Source organism: Mirounga angustirostris, unplaced genomic scaffold (genome assembly GCF_029215605.1).
Source record: "Mirounga angustirostris isolate CCGP_5_RB_7025 unplaced genomic scaffold, mMirAng1.0.hap1 SCAF_1, whole genome shotgun sequence".
Taxonomy (NCBI): Eukaryota; Metazoa; Chordata; class Mammalia; order Carnivora; family Phocidae; genus Mirounga; species Mirounga angustirostris.
The window spans coordinates 2,267,133-2,287,018 of record NW_026991709.1 but is presented as its reverse complement, the minus strand read 5'-3'; the positions used below and the strand labels follow the sequence as shown (position 1 = coordinate 2,287,018).

At 62.1% G+C, this 19,886-nt stretch overlaps 1 protein-coding gene across 5 annotated transcripts; it reads right to left on the bottom strand.

Annotated features, from left to right (window-relative positions):
• Window positions 1-7,027: 7,027 nt before the first annotated feature.
• On the bottom strand, window positions 7,028-17,198 carry ICOSLG (inducible T cell costimulator ligand). Of its 5 annotated transcripts, XM_064578084.1 has the most exons (8): window positions 16,997-17,197; window positions 14,832-14,872; window positions 14,314-14,373; window positions 13,529-13,888; window positions 12,587-12,961; window positions 10,471-10,639; window positions 9,656-9,690; window positions 8,604-8,747 (listed from the first exon to the last, which is right to left on the bottom strand). In XM_064578084.1, exons 1-8 carry the CDS (start codon window positions 17,008-17,010, stop codon window positions 8,737-8,739), a joined length of 1,065 nt encoding a protein of 354 aa, XP_064434154.1. In that variant the 5' UTR covers window positions 17,011-17,197; the 3' UTR covers window positions 8,604-8,736. The 5 variants fall into 5 exon arrangements, with proteins under 5 accessions (XP_064434149.1, XP_064434152.1, XP_064434151.1 ...); XM_064578079.1 differs by lacking the exon at window positions 9,656-9,690 and having other exon boundaries at window positions 7,028-8,747; window positions 16,997-17,198; XM_064578082.1 differs by lacking the exon at window positions 9,656-9,690 and having other exon boundaries at window positions 7,028-8,747; window positions 12,668-12,961; window positions 16,997-17,195.
• Between the last annotated feature and the right edge of the window lie 2,688 nt (window positions 17,199-19,886).

Genomic DNA, 19,886 nt, shown 5'->3' with positions numbered 1-19,886 from the left:
TGGGGTGGGGGGTACATCCAGGAGCTCAGCTGGTGCAGCGGGGACTCCAGCACAGTGGAAAGAGGCCATAATATGGAATTGGAAGATTCTGCTGTTAGCAGTGTGCCGGGTGGGCGATTTCGCTCAGCGTCCTTGCTGCTGGGAAGGGGCATTTTTGCTTGTCCTGCCTGCACCACAGTGTTATTATGAAGATCCGCTGAGCTGTGACTTCTAACAATGTGCCATGCAAATGCTCACCATTCATGGTGCGGCTGTATGGGAAGACGCATGGGGCGAAAGGCAAGAGGCTTGTTTTCAAGTCCGGGGACGTCAGCACCCACCAGTGACACAGGCCCGCGAGCCACAGAGCGTGACCGCTCAGCCCCGTGGGTAGGCACCTGCAGAGCGGTCCCACCCGGAGCAGGGTCTGGGACAGGGAAGGCACAGCCTGACCTCTCTGGAGGGAGCTGGGCGCGACGCCTCTCCTCTCTCTCCCTCCGTCTGCCCCTCCACCAGCAGCACCTAGTGAACCCAACGGAGTGGTCCTGAGGCCCCTGAGTTTGGGCACAATCTCTTAGATGTTCTTGTCCAAACGAACGAGCCCAGTCTCTTGCATGGAGTAAGATCGGGGGTGGGCGTGACGGTCTAGAGGAGTGAATCCAGCTGTTTGGGGATCTTTTGTTTTTTCAGAAAAATATTGCAGGCATGGTGGAATTTGATGCAAACAATTTAAAAGTTCGTTTGTGTATTTATCTAATCATATCCTTTGGTCGCCTGCAGTTTCTGGTCAAAACTTTGCCCTACATAGCGGCTTCGCCTCCGCACAGGGCTCTCTGGTCTACCCGCTGTGGGGCTCATGTCTCCGAGTGATGCCAGGAATCTCACCCGCTGATGTCCCCTGGGCTCAGGGAGACCCTGCAGTCTGGGGGGGGACTGACCCTGGGGGTGGCCCTGGACAGGCCCCTTTGGCACCCTGGGCTGCCCCAGGCGCACTTCTGCAGGGGGTCCGGGAGGAAGGTGGGTCCCCTCACCGGGCATTATTGCCCTCACCTTCTGTTGGGACCCCTGCAGCCTCTCTGGGAAGCTCCGGAAGCGCGGTCTAGAGGCCGCTGGAACAGAGGCCCCTCACCGCCTGCCCTCTGCACGGAGGGGCTGAGTCGCTGGGTAGAGCGCTCGGCAGCGTGGATGGGACTGGCTGGCACCCCATCCTCGGCTCTGGCTCCCAGCTGTGGCTGCCCCGCTGCCCTCCTGCTCCACGGGAACCCTGTTTTGGAAGGGATGCCAGGGCTGGCTCTGGGAAATCCTACATGTTCAAGGGGGCCCTTTCCGAATTGGCTTCTTAGGCCGTGAAGTGATGCTTCCTCTTTCAGGCCCAAAAAGCAGACAGGAAGTTCAGAGAGGTAATTTTAACTAAAAGTCTGTTGCTCTCTCCTCTACCCGGGTTGGGTTTTATTGCGATTTTTCCCTGTGGCTGTTCGGCGACCTTCATCAAGGGCGCTTCCGGCCCACTCGGAACATGCCCACTGGTTCAAGGCCCGCGTTGTGCCCGGCTGCTCGGGGCGGCGCTCCCCGAAGCCCAGCACCCCGGCTTAGAAGCCCAGAGGTTGGCACTCACACCGGCCCCGCCACCCCCAGGAAGGGCTCCAGGCCAGGACGCCAGCTCCGTGGAGGACCCCCTCACTAATTCCGATCTTGGGCCGTGATTCTTCACGATGAAAACAATCCAGGACAATCCCTTCCTCCGGGCAGGCCAGGTCCCCCTGGGACCTTGGGTCTCCCCCTGAACATAGGTCTCCCCCTGATTGTGGGTCTCCCTCTGATCGTGGGTCCCTCTGACCATGGGTCCCCCTGACTTCAGGTGCCCCTGACTGTGAGGTTCTCTGCCCATAGGTCCCCTCTTACTTTTGTCACCCTGACTGTGGGTCCCCCCCCGAGCATGGATCTACCCTGACCATGGGTCCCCCCAGAATGTGAGTCCTCTCTGACCGTGGGTACCCCCTGACCAGGGATTCCCCTTCTGACTGGGTCCCCCCTCATGTCGGTCCCCCTCTGACTGCGAGTCCCTCCGGAATGTGGGTCCCCCTCTGACTGTGGGTCCACCTGACCGTGGGTCCCCCTCTGACCATGGGTTCCCCTCTGACCATGGGTCCTCTGTGAGTCCCCCTTGACCATGGTTCCCTCTCTGACTGTGGGTCCCCCTCTGACTGTGGGTCCTCCCTGACCGTGGGTCCCCCTCTGACCATGGGTTCCCCTGATATGGGTCTCCCTCTGACTGTGGGTCCCCCTCTGACTGTGGGTCCCCCCCTGACCGTGGGTCCCCCTCTGACCATGGGTTCCCCTGACATGGGTCCCCCTCTGACTGTGGGTCCCCCCTGACTGCAGAACCCCTCTGATCATGAGTTCCCCTCTGATTGTGGGTCTCCGGTCTGCAAGTAGCCTTTCCCAGACCCGGGCCCTCAAGGTGCCCTTTATTATTGTATGTTACTACTAGCCTTTGCTTGATGCTTTATTTTATTATAGAGGGAAGATGCTTCCTGAGTTTGTTCCACCATTAAGTAATATTTTATAAGCAATGGTCCCAAGTGGGTGGGAGTTCCTCTCTTTCGAAGCTCACAGTGCAGGTCTCTCGTTGTCGGTGTCTGGTCCCCGGCACGGGGCCCAGCCAGCCTGGCCCCTCCACCATCTCATTCCCACCTGGCCCCAGAGGGGACAAGCCAAAGTTAGATGGTGACATGAGCTCTCTTCCTTCCCAAACAGGTCTGCTTAGACTCTCAGGAAGTGATTTTCTTTTTCAAGTTGGAGGTTTTGTTGGAAGATGAACAGAGAACCCAATCAGTTAAAACACCAGGACAGGCCCAGGATCTTGACTGCACACACGGGGTAAATGGGAAACTTGGCCGAAAGCCTGAGATGCTGACCCCCTTTGTGCAAACAGCCCTAGCCTGTCCATGGCCGAGGGCAGCGCCCCAAGTCGGCGGCGAGCTCGGGGGGCCAGGCTCCCAGGCAGCACCTCCGCCCGGTGCGCCCAACACATGCCAAGGGAGGAGGCAGCTGCGGAGTCCACGGGAGGCACAGTCTTAGGGGACGAGCAGCTGTAGCTTCCAAGTCTGGACACACCAGGCCTTCAAGGCATGGTTTGTGGTCAGGCCGGTTCCCGGAGACGAGTGACGGGGCCGTGGCTCTGTGCCAACCGCTGGGCCTCGCTGGCCGTTGCCGGCCGCTAAGACAGAGAAATCCGTTCCATTCAAGGCTCTACAGTTTATTCCCCACCCTTGATGTTTAGGAAGTGATTTCTTTTAAGTAGCTCTTCTGCCCCTTGAAAACTGCAGTGCGGCTCTGACCCTTCTTGACTTGGGAGTCTGTAGTGGAATCGAATCAGTGACTTTTCTACCTGGGCCGAAGTTGGCCACCAACCTCCTTTGGGCTCCGTGGATCGCTGCTCTTTGTCAGTGGGCCCGGGCCTTGCAGGGATGGGGCCACGGAGGACAGTCTGACCTCTGCGGTGAAACAGGATTTGCTAGATTTCCGTCCTCCGGAGCCTGGCGATGCCTGAGCCTGACAACTGTCGCTCCCCAGGCCCCTCTCCGGCAGCCTTGGCCACGAGCCGTATCTTCCCCGTCACACCTCTGGGGTTGGCCACTTCTCTTTCTAAGGACTCCCAGACCAGCCTTGTCCTGCACCCACGACTTCCTCCAGCCTCAGCCCAGCCCGCATCCAGCCTCCTGGAGAATGAAGACTCGGTTTCACTGCAGGGAGGCCGAGATCTATGAGCTCGTCCTTGAGTGGGGACAGGCCCTCAGGCAGGCCCAGGGGAAGGCAGGGGCCTGGGGTGCCTGGGCTGCCCCTTCCCCAGTCAGCCCCTCCCACAGGCTCTGATGCAGACTGCAGCCGGACCCACTTCGCCACTGGTGGAGACTGGCTGAGAGTGGGCCCTTGGGAAGGGGGCTGCGGTTCCAGGGCCAGGGCCGGTGCAGTGGGACTCGTGGGCTGGCAGGGCAGGACCCTGGCCGGCGCAGGGTCGGGGCCAGGACTCACCTGCAGGGCTTGGCCCGTGGGAGGCACTCCTTGGATGGCGTGAATATGGGCTGTGTCCATGCAGGCCATCACGGGGGCCAAGGCCCAGGTGGGGGGGCTCTGTGCCACTGGCGTGCCCCGCACGTGTGTCTGGGCCCCACGCCGGCCCCTTCCTCCCTCTCCTCACCCTCTCCCCAGCCCCTCCCTGCCTTCTCCCTCTTCCCCTCCTCCTCTTGGTACTGGAGAGGGTTGAACGGTGTCCCTCTACCCCCTAAATCTTAGTTAAGATGAGGTCGACCTGGGTCAGGGTGGGCCCTAAATCCAGCGGCTGGTGTGCTCTGGACGAGGGGGAGACAGACACAGGGAGAAGCAGAGAAGGGGTGCGGCTTACGCAGGATGGCCTCGAGCCCCTGGCCGCTGGAGGAGGCACGGAAGGGTCCTCCCTGTGAGCCCTTGCAGGACCCGGCCTGCCGATACCTTGTTCTTGGACTCTGGCCTCCAGAACGGGAAAGAAGACATCTCTAAGCCACCAGGACCCTCCCGGAGCTCACAGCCTTCACCTGGCCCTCACCACCCGGGGCTCCCGGGGGCCCAGGCCCAGCTCTTCTCTCGGGCTGTATTTTGCCAAATTCTGGTGTTCGCTCCTGTTACCTCTTGGTCACTCTCTGGACTCAAGGAGAACGTGATGAGGGGGGACTCAGCCTGGATCTGAAGCAGGCATCTTCGCTGTCCCTTTGTCCCCCCCATGGTCCGTTCAGGGTGACATTTTGAACCACACGTGACATTGGCACTCCCTGAGACACTGTGCCCTCTGGGCCCTCAGAGTGCAGATCCCCAGGGCAGTCGGGTGACAACTCCCCCTCACAGCCTGGGAGCCACCGCGGATGTGACAGGTGCCTTCCCCCTTCCTGGTGGCCTGCTCACAGCAGCCCTGGCACCTGGCACCGTGCAGGGACTCAGAGAGATGAATCACACTCTCCCAGGGGAACGGTGGAGCCCTGTGCTCAGGCCCAGACCCAGTGAGAGGGGGCTGGGGGAGGGAGGACAGTGAGGGAGGGAGGACGGTGAGGGAGGGAGGACGGTGGGGGAGGGAGGACGGTGGGGGAGGGAGGACGGTGAGGGTGGGAGGACGGTGGGGGAGGGAGGACGGTGGGGGAGGGAGGACGGTGAGGGTGGGAGGACGGTGAGGGAGGGAGGACGGTGGGGGTGGGAGGACGGTGGGGGAGGGAGGACGGTGGGGGAGGGAGGACGGTGAGGGTGGGAGGACGGTGAGGGAGGGAGGACGGTGGGGGAGGGAGGACGGTGGGGGAGGGAGGACGGTGAGGGTGGGAGGACGGTGGGGGAGGGAGGACGGTGGGGGAGGGAGGACGGTGAGGGTGGGAGGACGGTGAGGGAGGGAGGACGGTGGGGGTGGGAGGACGGTGGGGGAGGGAGGACGGTGGGGGAGGGAGGACGGTGAGGGTGGGAGGACGGTGAGGGAGGGAGGACGGTGGGGGAGGGAGGACGGTGGGGGAGGGAGGACGGTGAGGGTGGGAGGACGGTGAGGGAGGGAGGACGGTGAGGGTGGGAGGACGGTGAGGGAGGGAGGACGGTGAGGGAGGGAGGACGGTGGGGGAGGGAGGTTGGCGGGGGAGCATGGACAGTGGGAGGGAGCAAGGATCCTGGACGGTTCTTGGCTTAGACACCCGTCGTCACTCCCCGAAGGCCCAGATCAAGGTCCGTAGGAGCCCCTGCTCCCAGTGGCCGACCCCGTCCTACCCGGAGCTGGCTGGCCAGGATCCCGCACAGCACCTGGGCATTCCAGCTTCCCTGTTTGTGCTGCGAGGGGCCCAAGGGTCCTTCCCAGAACCTCCCAACCAGGGACTGTGGCAGGAGGAGCCCCCTCCCCAGGCCTCCACTCCTGGCCCCTGGATTCTTGACATTAACGCCCCACGGGCCCTGGGAGGGTGGCAATGAGGATGCCGGGGTGAAGGCGGGGGGCCGGGGCACCTGCGTCAGGGCTGGAGAAGCCTCGGGAGCAGCTGGGCAGGGGTTCCTGTGCTGCTGGGGTGGCAGAGAGCAGCCTGTCTCTAAGGACAGAATGATCTCGGATTCACTCAGCGTGGCTGCCTTGTTTCTGGAAAGCTGGGAACTGGGGGTTGGGGGGCAGGGACGGGATGTGGGGCTGGGGGACCTTCCGCGCCGCCCAGAGCCCGCCTGCCGGCTCCGGCCCCGGCCTGAATGGCCATTCGAAAGCCGCAGCTGCCCTCCCCAGGAGGGGGGCCGAACACACTGACCATCTGAGCGGCAGGGCCAGTGGGCAGCAGCTCCTTGCAGCACCCCCACCCTACAGGAGGGAGAAGCGTCGGCTCAGGCCACACAGGCAGCTGAGCCTCCCGTCCCCTGCCCTCCTGATGAGCCGCCCCGTGTGCTCGCCCGGCCTCCTCCTCCCCAGCGGTCTTACCGCACCTACTACGTGCAGGGTAGGTGGCTGTGGCGGGAGCCAGGGGCCCCCCGGGGACAGGATTCCCAAGGGCGTCTGGGTGGGGCCTCTGCCCCACAGTAAGGCTGGGTGCCCACCGGCCACGCACTGAGCACAGTGAGATGGTTCGAGACTCTGGATGGAACCGGGCCAAGCGGGAAGGAGCCTGAGGGGGGACGTTCCCTGGCATGGACCCGTGAACCATGAATCCCCTGTCCTGAGCCACAGACAGCCGTGGGCCGGGAGCCCCCGTGCAGCAGGGGACAGGAAGCCCCACTCGCCCTACCTCCCAGGAGCAGGTGACTGCGCAGGGCAGGGATTCTCGCTCTCGGACACCGACCCCCGGGGGCGGGGGGTACTTCTCTGTAGCAGGTCGTCCTGGGTGCCTCTACCCATTAAAGGCCAGTGGCAACTCCACGTGTGACAATCGAAAAATGCCACCAGACCTTGCCCAGCGTCCCCTAGGGGACACAAGCCCCGGGGCGAACACCGATGGGGCGGGGCCCTGGGCGAGCAGGAAAGACAAGCCTTGCAGGCGCCTGCCGCGCTGACCGAGGCCACTAGACACAGACGCCGCTTCCATCTTGTATTCTTGTAAATCGGGTTTCCAGAAGCAGACACGAGAACATTGGCCTCCGGCCTGCCCAAAGCACAGCATGAGGAGCGGATGGTGACGTCCAGGCTGAGGGGCGAAGGGTCACTGTACATCTCCCCAGACCCAAAGGAGCCGGAACGAGACCCCGGGGTCCTGCCTGGGTGGGCGCCCGGCGAGCAGGGTCTGCCGCAGGGGAGCTGCAGGAGGGCTCCGCACGCCCTTCCACACCCGGTGGTCACTTGTGCTTTTTGCTCCGGATGTCCGTGACCCCGTCCCTCTGTAGCGACACGTCCCTTCTAATGCTTCACGTGGTCTGATGCTCATGAGTCTCCCCACACTCATGTCACAGCCGTGTGAGGAGTTCTGGGCACAAAAATAGACAACGAACAATTTCTTATAACAGCTCCGCCCCTGGGCCTGGTCCCCGTGTTTGTCCCGTCCGGGTCTGGGGCCTGCAGGCTTCTGACGCCCGCCCACCAGGGCTGAGTGATCACAGGCGGGACGACAGGCTGCGTTTCCCACGGGTGCGCACACCCGCGTGACCTGGCAGCCTCCTTCACAGAACCTTCTGGAAACACAAGTGGCTAGATTCATTTGGGGCCACAACATGGAAACCTTCAGAGCTGTGGGCCGCATACCTCTGCTGCCCGTTGCTGGGCCCGGGGGGCTCCGAGGAGCCTGGTAAACAGTTCTGGGGGGGTTCTGGGGGGGGCCAGGGGTGACAGGTGCAGAGGATGGGTGGAATTAGCGCCACATTCTGACCGGCTGCCGCTCTGCCGGGAGAAGGCCTCCTCCATGCGGGTCATGGCGCCACTTTGAAGGCCCTCGATGGCCACCTGGCGAAGCCCGTGTCCACCGGAGACTCGAGCTCCCATTCCTGCTTGAGCGAGTTTCTGGGTTTCCCTGGAGGCCGCGGCTCCTGCCATGGTGGCCCCAGCAGCAGAACTGTCTTCTCGAAAAATTCCACTGTCTTTTTAGGAGGGAAATCCAGCTTTTGACCAAAACAAACAAGGTCAGGCTTTCTTCCCAGTGAAGATTCCGGAGAAACACAAACTCCCAGGAGTCATTCAGGGATTTTGCAGTGTTGACCACTTCCTGCATCCTGGACACACACACGTGCAGACACACAGGTCCTACATCTTGGGGTGCAGGTGGGGTGGGAGTCCTGCACCTACGTGTCCCACAGACACCCTTGAGTGACCTTCACCCAGCAGGGTAGTCGCGGAAAAGCCCGCACCCTCTCTCTTCTTCCTAAATGAGACGACCTCCTCTGGTCTCAGAAAACCTCCATCTCTCCAAACCCCCCGCAGGTTTTGGATATTGAGAAGGGCCCCATGGGCTGCAGGGGGGCGGTGGGGGAGGGAGCCATCACGAAGCCCCAGAGCTGGGGAGCCTGCCCACATGGGCATGTGTGTTCTGGAGCTGCTGACTCTTTCGAAAGGTCCTCATTCCAGGATTGGGGCAGCCCCTGGAACATTCTCCTTGGGGTCAGGCACAGTCCTGCGTGTCCCTTCAGGCCGGAGAGGCCCCGTGTCCACGAAGCCCCCTTGTTAATGGCGCCGATGGGGGCAGATGGTCCCCCTTGGCCACCAGGCCTTGCCCGAGTCAATTCTCAAGCTGCAGTCCGCCGTCCCTCCTGGTGGCATCTCACAGAAGCCCTGTCCACCTCCCGGGCGGTGAGTTCTCGTCAAACGTAGTCTAAGAAAGAGAAAGAAGGTGGTGTCGTGGAACACGGCACCTGCTTCCCTCCATGGGGGAGGCAGACGGCTGGCTTTTCTCGGGGCTCAGAATGGTGAAAACAAAGGGCTGAGAACTGAAAACCCACAAACGGTGCACTTCGTTTGGCCCTAAGAACAGTCAGGCCCTAACGGTTTAGCAGGTTGCTGTTCTCAAGTTGTCTGAAACGGGCTTGTCTGGCCTCAGGAGCACATCCTGGGCCGCAGGCCAGCCGCCAGGACCAGGCTCCCCGGGATCAACAGGTGGGCCCCTCGTGGGGGGTGCTGCATTTCGTGCAGAGCCCGGGCCCAACCTCCCGTGGGCGGCCACAGCGCCCGGATGGGCTGGCGGGGCTCAGAGCGGGATGCTCACTTGCCTCAGGGGTCAAGTGCACGCCGGCCCGTTGCCCCTTGCAGCCCGAGGCCCCTGCATGTGGGAAATGCAGGCTGTGTGTGTGGATATGGTTCCCACATTGGGTAGGAATCACATCCACCTTGGCTCCCGGGACAGTGGGGGTGCTTGCCACGGGTAGCTGTTCTCTGACAAAGGACACAGTGTCTGGACTCACTTGAGCCCCCCCGTGGGGGTGGAGTGGGGAGGGTGGGCCTAGGGGAAAAGGGTGAAGTTCGGGGGATGTGCCTGGGGGTCTGCTTGCGTGTCTGGAAAATTCCGTAACCCAGCGTCAGCAAGGATTGATTACATGCCAAGGGGGCAAGCGGGAAGCGCCTTCCCGAGGGGTTCACCGTGTCTCTGAAAATGGAAACATCCATTCCCCTGGCCATCAAGTATAGCTCGTGCCAAAGGCGGACCCGAGAGGGCCACCACCCAGCCGCCCACTGCCGTAGCCTGCACGTGCTCTCCACCGGCCCCTTCCCTCGCGGCCGACTCACCAGAGAATGCCTGCTCTGGCCTTGCAGCCTGGCACCTGTGGGAAGGAACCAGAAATGCTCAGGGTGGGCAGCACAGGGTGGGGGAGGGGCCACTCTAAACCTCCAGTGGCTCTGGGTGCCGGGCAGGGGTGAGCCCACAGGGGAGGGCCCCTCAGGCCACCCGGCTTTCCCGGAAGATGCTTTGTCAGAGCTAAGTTCAGGGCACTGTAAGAGGCTCTGGGCGCCTCCCCAGGGCCTGGCCGGATGGGCATGGGGCTGCAGGCTGTGGGGAGTCTTTCTGGGATGGCAAAATGGGCCACACGCTGGAGGCTCCCGGGGGGCACATGGGAACTTCCCTTAGGGAAGGGCTCCAGCTAGGAGCCAACCTGTTAATCCAGCAGCGGTCCGGGCCCCACCCTCCGGAAAGATCTGGAAGGTCCCCAGCTTTGTCCCCTTTATCTCAGGGTATGCCCGCCGGCCTCTACCATCAGGCTGACCTGGCGAGACGTCCCTTAACCCCCAAGGCCCTTCCTGGTTGACCCTTGGGGTGTGACCCTGTTCGTGTTCTGGGCTTTTCTGTGCGTTCTGCTGCTTTGTTTTAGAGAGTCAACACCCAGACTTTCTCCATCTGTCCTTGAGTTTGGCCGGAATTCAGGACTGAAGGCAGCTCGGCTTCCATAGAAATCTACTCCATCCTGACCTCTAAATTCAGAAGCTGCCACCCCCACCCCAAGCTGGGAGACGGCCTTGCGCAGAGCCCACATCTTGAAAAAGGCATCGGGCTCACGCCAACCCCAGAAATGCTTAGCCCCTACCACCGGCACCTGATCTGATACCTGGCGTGGATCCCGTGGGGGCACCTGCTTCTGCACATGCTGCCGGCGGCCGCGGCCACCACCACGACCATGCCCAGCACGGCCAGGGCACTCAGCACCGTCCCGTGGCCCTTCCTGTGGACGCCGGTGTGGCTCCCCGTGTTGCTGGGTTCGGTTGCCCTGGGCGTTTCTACAAGAGAGAGGAAAGGAACGCAAGACTTAACGGGTGCAGAGGAAGGGAAGGGCCTTCTGACAGAGCAAGAGGGGCTTCAGGGAGGCACTGAGGCCACAGCATTTCCCGGGCACTGTTTTGGGCTATTTGAACCCGAGGCCGGTGGGGGGAGGGGAAGGGGCTCTCTCCCTCAGGGGAGCCTCCCCGTCTTCCCGGCGGCACCCCTGCCCGGGCGGCCCGGAGCCCGGCCTCTGCAGCGCCCGCACCGGGCCGGGCGTGGCGGCAAGCACGCATTCCTCCTGGCTAATGCGATTTATTTTTGTCAGCTTTATTGCTGGCTTTAAAAAACCAAAAACCGAGATGAAATTCACATGACGTCAATGTTGCCATTTTGCAGTGACGTCCGTCCACAGCGTGGCATGGCCACCGTCGTGATCTGGTTCCAGAGCCTTTCCTTCACTCCAAAGGGCCACCGGACCCCATCTGCCGCGCCTGCCTCCCCTCCCCCGGCCCCCAAGCGGCGACCGTCTGGCTCTGGATTTGCCCGTCCCGGGCGTTTCATGTACGTGCAGCTGGAGAGTGAGGGCCTTTGCCGCCTGGCGTCTCTCACTGCCCGTGACGTCCTCAAGGCCCCTCCACGTGGCAGTGTTGCGTTCCTTTTCGTGGCCGAGTAACATTGCACCGTGTGGATGGATGGGTCAATCCGCTCATGATTTGGTTCGTGTGAATACTGCTGCTGTGAACGCTCATGTACCAGGATGTCTCATTTTCCGTTCTGCCGGGCCAGCGCCTGGGAGTGGAACGGCTGGGCCGTGCGGAAACTCTGCGATTACTGTTCCCCGCCGTGGCCGCAGCCCCTTGCACGAGGGGGGCTAATCCCTCCTGTCTCAACATCCCATGGCTTAGCCCCTTGGAACATGGTTCTCACGGGCAGACCAGCCACGGCACCCCTGGGAAGCTTGTTACAAACGCCCCGGGTTTCTCCAAACCTGGAGAAACCATTCAGTGGCTCGGTGTTGAGCGTGCATTGGAATCATCCTGAGAGAGGCTGAGAGGTGCTAATCCACTGGGTCTGGGCGTGAGGGGCTTGAACACGCCCCCCAGTTGTCCCACAGCACCACAACCGACACCACTGCCTAGGAGAACCTTCCGGTTCCCCTCCACCCGCCGCCCGGACTGCTCTGCCGGGCAGAGCGCGGCTCAGAGGCCGTGGTCAGAGGCGGGCTGTCAGGTGCAGCCCTTGTCCTGGTCCGTCTGGGCTCAGAGACCGTGACCACTGAGTCACAAGGCTGTGCGCTGATTTCAGGAAGGAAGATAGCGGCCCTGCCGAAGTTCCTGGGGGTCACGGCCAGCTTCATGGAGTGTGACCCACGCAGGCCTGCAGGCCCACACTCGGAAGCCTTGTGCGTGGTGTCACGCTCTGCTGCTGCCATCTTGCATTCTTATAACTCCTGAACGAGGAGCCCCGCATTTCTCTCCAGTTTGCACGGGGCCCTGCAGGTTACTGGGGGGGTGTCCTGAGGGCATCACCACTGTCACGGACCCCACCTCCACCCGCTGGGAACCTGTCATCTCAACGTCGTGACAGGGGCACGCAGACTGAAGAGCCCGCGGCCTCTATGAAGGAGCCACCTGCCTGCACCCCTCCTGCGGGGAAGCCCCGAGCCAGCAGCAGGCCCGGTTCCGGCAGCTGGAACCCCGGGTCGGGGCTCTGGCCTTCTGAAGGGGCACAAGCTCAAAGACTGTGCAGCCGTGCCTTTAATCCTGATGCCATTGCTGCCTGGTTCTACACAACCTTCCATCCTCAGTCCCTCATCTGTAAAATGGGTCAGCAAAGCTGAGCCTGAGAATGAACATTAAGTCAAGGAATGTGCACTGAGCGCCCAGCCCTCTTCCTACCCTTCAAGGGCTGCCTGTCACTGCCTCCCCCTTCCAACCAGCTTTCAGAAACCACCGCCAAGGCACCTTGCAGGGGCCTGTCCTCCGAGTCACTGCAGGCCCACAGTCTTGGGCTGGCCTCCTCTCGCAGACCCCGGAGGACCTTACCTGCCTGGCCGATGCCAGTCAGGTTTTGGTGCAGAAGGACATTCTCTATGCAGCAGCCGACATTCACACTGGGGGTCCGCCTGATCCGCAGGACGCTGACCACATCATATAGGCCCCGTGCGTTCAAGAAGACCGTGCTGTTCTGCAGGCCCTCGGTCAGCACGCTGTTGTCCGTCTTGTTGATCCAGTACACATTTGGCTTTGGATAGCCATTCGTAGACGTGCACGTGAATGTGAGCTCCTCGTCCTCGAGAGGGCCGCTTGGGATGCTGACCATGGGCATGCTGTAGTTTGCTGCAGGAGAAGGGGATGGGTGGTGAGGGAGGCAGGTGCTGAAGGTCAGAACTGGAGGGGCACAGGGCATCAAGGCCAGGTTAGAGGGGAGGCAGCCCATCGTGCCCTTGACCCCGGCGGACTGTGGTCTGGGCAGCCCCCCACACCCTGTTCTGCCCATGAGTGGCCCCACTCCAGATGACACAGCCCGTCTCTGCTGAGCTGAGGTCCTTGGTCGACTTGAATTGTCTCCTAAATTCTGATCTCACTTAGTGCTTTATAGCACTCTCTCCTAATTTCATTCAGAATACCTAGCTGGAGTTGAGTTGGAGAATCTAAGGAAAAGACAGCAAGATTAGGAGTTCTTCCGTGAGACCAGATCAACTCAGGCTACAGAAAACTTCCTACCAGTTGGATGAGTTTTCAGCCAGCTCAGCCCCACCCCCAGTTAGAGAGAAACCCACCAGGAGAGATTAGGAGGTTCTTAACGGAAGAAGCAGGTGAATGAGCCCGGGACTGCCTTGCTCATATGTGCTCTGGGCTGTAAGGCTGGGGTGGGATGGCTCCCGCCAGCTTCGGTGGTCTTACCTGCCACGTGCAGTGTCACCACCACGTCCAAAATCTTTTTTAACTGCAAGGATTTCCTAAACACCAGGCAGCTGAACTTCTGTTCGTCTTGGGGGGTGATGTTGTAGAGATGCAGGGAGAAGTCGCCGTGCTTCATGCTCTCGGGTGCGAGCCAGGCCCTGTCCCTGTAGCGGTTGTCCTCAAGGCCGGCCGAGCTGTTCCCAGAGAGGTAGTACGTCACGGTGGTCGGGTGGCCCAAGATGCTGATTTGCCAATACACATAAAGGTCATCTAAATCGAAAGTGTGTCCTTCGGGGAAAATGCAGCTGAGCTCGACGTCGCTGCCCACCAGCGCTCTGACTTCTTGCTCTTGGATATCTGCTGTGATTCGAAAAGTACAAAATTGATTCTCTGCAGTTGATTCCTTGCCTGCAAAGTTACTCTACTGGGGGTTGGCGGGGGAAGGAAGCTTTTTGGTCTCAAGACTCAAACACCACCTCTGACTCATTTCAGCAGAAATGTAACGTATTAATCAGATAGGTGCAGGAATGCGGTAGCATGTTTAAAATTCAGACGTTTTTGGCAGGCACTGTATTGTCCGACATGGACTGCTACCCTTACACGAGAGGCTAACAGTGGGAGAAGTGGGGGGACAGGTGGGCACCCAGGACCGCGCTGCACTATTTTGGCTACTTCTTGGGTATTTACAATTAATTCAAAATAAAAGTTTTTTGGTTTTTTTTAAATTCAGATATTTACAAGAAACCCGTTTCTCAGCAACAGCATTCTAATGCCTCTCACACTACCTGAGGAAGGCTGACGCGCTGTACCCAGAGCGGATTTACCGTCTGCAACCACAGGAACGCCTGCAGGGAAAGCGACGGTGTCCCCAGTCCACCACCCTCGGGGCTGGAAGGCTCGGCGAGCCCTCGGCCTCAGCGGCAGTGCCGAATCCCCGTTCCTTGTTCTTCTGCAAGGTGGTGGCTTTGCAGGTTCCCCGGGGTGGACTGGGGCGAAGGGGTCAGGAGATACAGGGGGCCCCAGCTCATCGGGAAAGCAGAGGGACTGAAACACGTGGGACGAGCTGCCTTCTACCTCTGCGAAACACGAACTCAAATAAGAACTGTGGGGTCTGCACAAGCACTCCCCTTTGTGGCCTTCAGCTGCTCGCTACCTGAGCCCCGGGACCCAGCTTTCTCTCAGGGGCCCCCAGAGAAGCAAGAAGGGCCGTGGTGAGGACCCTGCTGATGCCCGCATCCGCAGCCTCAGTGGTCAGCCCTGGGGCTGGAGTAAGAGGTGCCCCCCAGGAGCCCCCCGGACTTACTGGCTTGCAGGGCGCCAAGCAGCAGCAGGAACATCCCGGGACTGGAAAGAAACAACCAGAAAGGCAGGTGAGTTCCTGCTCCTTCCAAACCGGGCAGACTGCTCCTCGCGGGTGGGAGTGGTTGTGCCCACGGAGAAATGCGACCACATCCACAGCCTCAGCCCGGCGGGCGGTTCCCGAGGTGGGGGGACTCCTCAAGGGGGGTCAGGGCCAGCCCAGCAACGCTGCCAGTCCTGAGCCACCAGCCAGCTCCCCGAAGCCGACAGTGTGATCAGGAGGGGTGGTGGGAGCCGCCCCCAAGGTCACAGCCTCCAACCCAGCACTGGCCTGGCCTTTGCTGCACACGGAGTCCAAGAAATTGTATGAAATCAGAAAAATACACTTTGAAGGTGTTTGTAGTCAGAGCTACGTTTGAGTTTTGGGAGACAGAGGGGCACCTGGGTGCCACAGTCGGTTAAGCACCCGACTCTTCGTTTCGGCTCAGGTCATGATTTCAGGGTCGCGGGATCAAGTCCCGGGTCTGGCTCCCCGCTCAGTGGGAGAGTCTGCTCAAGGATTCTCGCTCTCCCTCTGCCCCTCCCACTCGTGCTCGCTCTCTCTCTCTCTGAAATAAGTAAATCAATAAACCTTAATAAAAAAAAGCTTTGGGAGACAGAGAGATCTAACGTGTGCAAGGGCAGTGGCAGCTGAGCTGCTGGGCAGCCCTCGGAAGGAACACAATCATTCTGAAACCAGAAACCGAATCGGGTGGCTCTTCCAGAGCTGGCGGGCAGCTTGGCCGCCAGGGGCCAGCAAATCCCTCTGGGGACTTCCCAGACTCCTTGAAGCAGACCTTCGACCTGGGAGACTCCACATTCTGTTTGCCTCAGCCCAGCCACCCCCTCCTGCAGGCCTCCCAGGATCCTGTGTCTGCTGAGTGAACTCCGGACCTGTGGGGAACCCCTGCCCCGGCCCCAAGAGCTGTCGTCTGGGTGGACATGGAGGCCCGTCCCTCGAGAGCACATTCAGGCATGTCCTGCCAAGCCAGACCCTGGGCCATCAGGGGCTCCCCCACACCCTACAGATGTCACAGCCTGCAGGCAGGCCTGTCTTCTGTCACTGTCCCTGCTGGGGCCACCATTCCTGCCCTTGGGGATGACTTCCATACCCTTATGTCCAGCTCCCTTCCCTGGGGCCAGAGCTACCTTCTAGAACACAAGGCTGTGAAAACCCCTTGGTGACCCCCCCATCGGTCTCCCATGGTGCCCCCTTTCTGTGCTGAGGGCTTAGGGGGCATATGCCTGCCAGGGCCTCGTGGGGTTATCTGGGGGCTCCCTGGGGGCGTGAACACATGCTCTGGGTTCTGGGGAGGGAGACAGATTTGCCTTCTCCCTCGGTGCTCCCTGGGCCCTCTTCTTGGGCCCTCCTGGGCCCTTGCTGTCCCACCTGGCTCCCAGACCAACCCCCCAGGCTCTGGGGTATGGGTGGCTGTGACATTCAAGGACCTACATTTATAACTAGGGAGACTGGGTGGCAGGACCCAGGTGTCGCCGCCACACCGGCTTATCAAGGGGACACAGCCTGTCGACCCCATGATGTGACCTGAAGGGGGTATTCTGGCAAAAACCTGGGAGAAAGCAGTCATCTAGACCTTCCCACTAGCAAGGACCAGGAGTGATGGGCTGGCCTGAGCTCGTCCTCCCTGGAGGCTCCGCTGATGAGCGAGGGGGATCCTAGGTGTGTGGGGGGCAGACATGGCACAAGACGGTGCGCACCAGCTGGCCCTGGAGAGTGATCCTGGCACTGCGAGGTCAAGGCCTGCCTCTGGGCAATCCGTTGGGGGCTGCGGGCCCGGGGGCGGGGGGGGGGGTGGTGTTGGCCTGGGGCGCGGGGGGCCCGGCGGCGCTGTTCCCCTAGTCCAGTGTGCGCGGCTGCTCTCCTTCCTTCGCGGGGATCCGCCTCCCACGCGCTGCCGTCGGTCCCCCACGACCCGCCCCGCCCCTGGGCGGATGCCACCCGCCTGCAGGTAGGGGCTCCGGATGCCGCCTGGCTCCCAGGGGCCGACCCCCCCACGGATTCCGCCTGGGCCACCAGGTGAGTGGGGGTTCTATCCGACCGCCTCGGGATCCTGCTCCCTGCTCCCGCGGCGCCCTCCGCCCCCTTCTTCCCCGGCGTCCCACACTAACCTTCTCAGCCTCATGGTGGGGGCGGGACCTCGGGTCGCGGGAGACCTCGGAGCGCGAGAGACCTCGGGCCGCGGGAGCCCTCGGGCCTCGGGAGACCTCGGGCCGCGGGAGCCCTCGGAGCGCCGGAACCCAGCTGTAACCGCGCGCCCGCGCACCTCCGAGGCTCTGAGCGCGAAGCGAGTCGCCGGGCCGAGTGCTTTCCCTGCCCCCGCCCGGGCCCCGCCTCTGACCCCACCCCCTGCCCAGTCCCTCCCACTGGGCGGGGCCAGCGGCCCGGAAGCTCTGCCGCAAGCTCCACACGTTAGTCCTCCCCAGCCACGGACGCTGGGCCGGGACCTGGGCGCTACGGGTGTCCCGGGGAGCTGGGGGGCGTGGGGTGGTGGTGCGTGGTACCAGGGAGGAGGACGGCCGAGGGCTCTGCGGGAGGCTTGCCCGGCTGCGGGGGCCGCGGGAGGCCAAGTGCTGTCCCCCGGTGTCGCGCAGACCGTCCGCGCCCCCAAGCGCCCGGGCCCCGGCGGCGCCTGCCTCGCACCCGGTCCCAGGAACCCGCGCTTCCCTGCCCGGGGCTGGGCTGGGCACAGTGCCCGCCGTCCTCCCTCCTCCCCGCTTCCCTCGAACGGGAGGCAGCACCTCCAAGTCTTAGGGGAAGTAAGAACCCCGTGTAGGAACGAGCGGAGGAAGAGAAGGAAGGAGGGAAGGAGGCGGGCTCCGCTCTCCGATCGGGCGCCGGGTCCGGGAGGCCCGCCCCCAGCTTTGCCCCCTTATCCTTTTGGGGGATCGTGTGCCACACACCACAGCATATGTGGGTATTAAAGGCTCTTAGGGGCCCACTGCGTGGAAACCGGTTCACGTCTGCTCCTCCAAGGCTGTGGGGCTTGGCTCTCCTGTTTTCTCTCTGGGAAAGTGCGCGAAGCCGCGGAGGGTGGGTTAAAAGCCCCGTTTGCGCCCTTCCCCCACCCGGCCCAGTTCCCTCGGCCTCCTCTGCGCTGCCAGGCTGAGTCACTGTCCCACCCCGTCCCCCGCAGGCCAGGTAGAGCCAGTGAGGTGAGGTAGGTGGGGCCAAGAGGGAGTAGGGTGCTCTTCTTGCAGAGGCTGCCCCTGGAAGGGCCTGGAATCCCAGACGCCCCGCCTCTGGTGTCCGGGGAGCTGGCAAGGACAGTGTGTCCTCGCAGTACCCTCCCCTCCCTCTCTAAGTCCGCTACCCAGGCTGATGGGGAGGCAGAGGCCGGCCTCTGGGGATGGGGGTGCAGGAGACGGCAGGGTGTGAGGTGAGCTGAGCAGGAGGGCTCCCCTGACCCCAGCCTCCTCCAGCAGCCTGCCATCCACTCAACAAAGATATAGGCGCACCTACTGCAGGCCAGGTGCTCTGTGAGCGCGAAGGATGAACTCTGAAAACGGAACCTCTGCTCCATGGGAGTTAGCATCCCTGTGGAAACGGGAGAGGAAGCAGGGGCCGGGCCCCACGAGCCGCCAAGGAGGACGCGCAGGGAGGGGCGGGCCTGCAGGTGAAACCCGGCGGGAGGGGCTGGGAATGCAGCCCTAGAGCTCGGGGCTTCACCCCTTCCGGGCAGGCTAGGAAATTAGGGTGCAGGATTTAAACAGGCCAAGCGGGGCCACCCTCCCTTTTAGGTGGGGAGGGCACGCCAGGGAGCCAGGTCGGGACTCCGTTCACGTGTCCAGTGAGGGCACCGGCCGTCTGAACTTGGGGCGCCATGAAGGGGCCGGGAGATGGGGGCCCAGAGGAAAGGTAAGATTTGGCTAGGAGAGCAGGGTGTGGTCATAAATCAAATCATATGGAGGTCTCAGGACGCTTCTTATTCCCGGAACCGGAAAACCATTGCCATCCAAAGCCGCAGCTTGAGCAAATGTAGCCGGGTACACTTGGGGGAGGGGCACCGGCTCAGGCCCGCGGGTCTGGAAGGAGACACGATGTCGGTGGCCCTGCTGCCCCTCGGGTTGGCGGCAGTTGGCAGCAGAGAACCCGTTTGGCGAGGGCCAGCAGGTGCAAAATCCGCAGGTGAGGAGGATCGGCGGGTTGGTAACACCTCCCCCTCCCAGCCTTCCCGGGTCCAGCCCCCCACCCCCACCCCGCGAATCCCGGGACTCCCTCTGATTGGGAGGGGGGAGGGGCTACGCTGCATTGATTGGCCGACGCCTGGGTTGCCCTCTACCTCCAGAGGCCCCCCACGAAGAGCCCATGCTGCCCCCGGGGTTGGAGGGGGGGCAGGCCCCAAGTGCAAGGGGCTTTTAGGCGTGGGGAAGGGAAGGTGCCCAGTCGGGTGCCGGAAGCTCGAGGCAGCCCGGCCACTGCCCCAGGGCAGCGGGGAGGGAGGGAGGGAGGGATGGAGGGATGGGGAGAGGGGCTCCAGGGGGGCTAACCTGCAGCGCTGAGGGGTGCCGGGGCTGGTGGGGAGGCACCCGGCTCTGCTTCCTGGGCACTAGCCCCTCGCGCCAGGCCCCAGGCCAGGTGCTGCTACCAGGCCAGTCCAGAACCGGGACCGAGGGAACGTCCTGTTTGTTGGGCGGGTAGAGAAGGGGCAGGGATGCAGGTGGCTGGAAGGGGCCTTCTAGCCAGGCCTGGGGCGGTGCAGGGAAGGAGCACCTCCAAGACCAGCCTCAGGAGCCTCAGCCTGATAAATGCATGTTCTTTTCAAATCCCAGCTCTGCTTTTCAGGAGCTGTGTGACCTGGGGCAAGTTACTTAACTCCTCTGTGCCCAAATTTTCCCATTTGTGAAGTGGGAATAGTTACAACACCTTCCTCAAAAAGCAGCTGAGTTCATATGTGGTTATTGTGAGTTGATACGTATAAAACATTCACATGGACATTGGCCCGTGGGTCACACAGAGTTCTTTTAAGACAAATGGAAAAACAGAACGGCCCTCGGAGGC

Bases quoted from the DNA above. Each gene is read 5' to 3' on its own strand.
- ICOSLG (XM_064578079.1), bottom strand. The intron at 14,374-14,831 runs GTAAGTCCGGGG...CTTTCCCTGCAG, and splicing joins GCTTGGCGCCCTGCAAGCCA to GCGTTCCTGTGGTTGCAGAC. The intron at 13,889-14,313 runs GTAGTGTGAGAG...TTCGAATCACAG, and splicing joins AGCGCGTCAGCCTTCCTCAG to CAGATATCCAAGAGCAAGAA.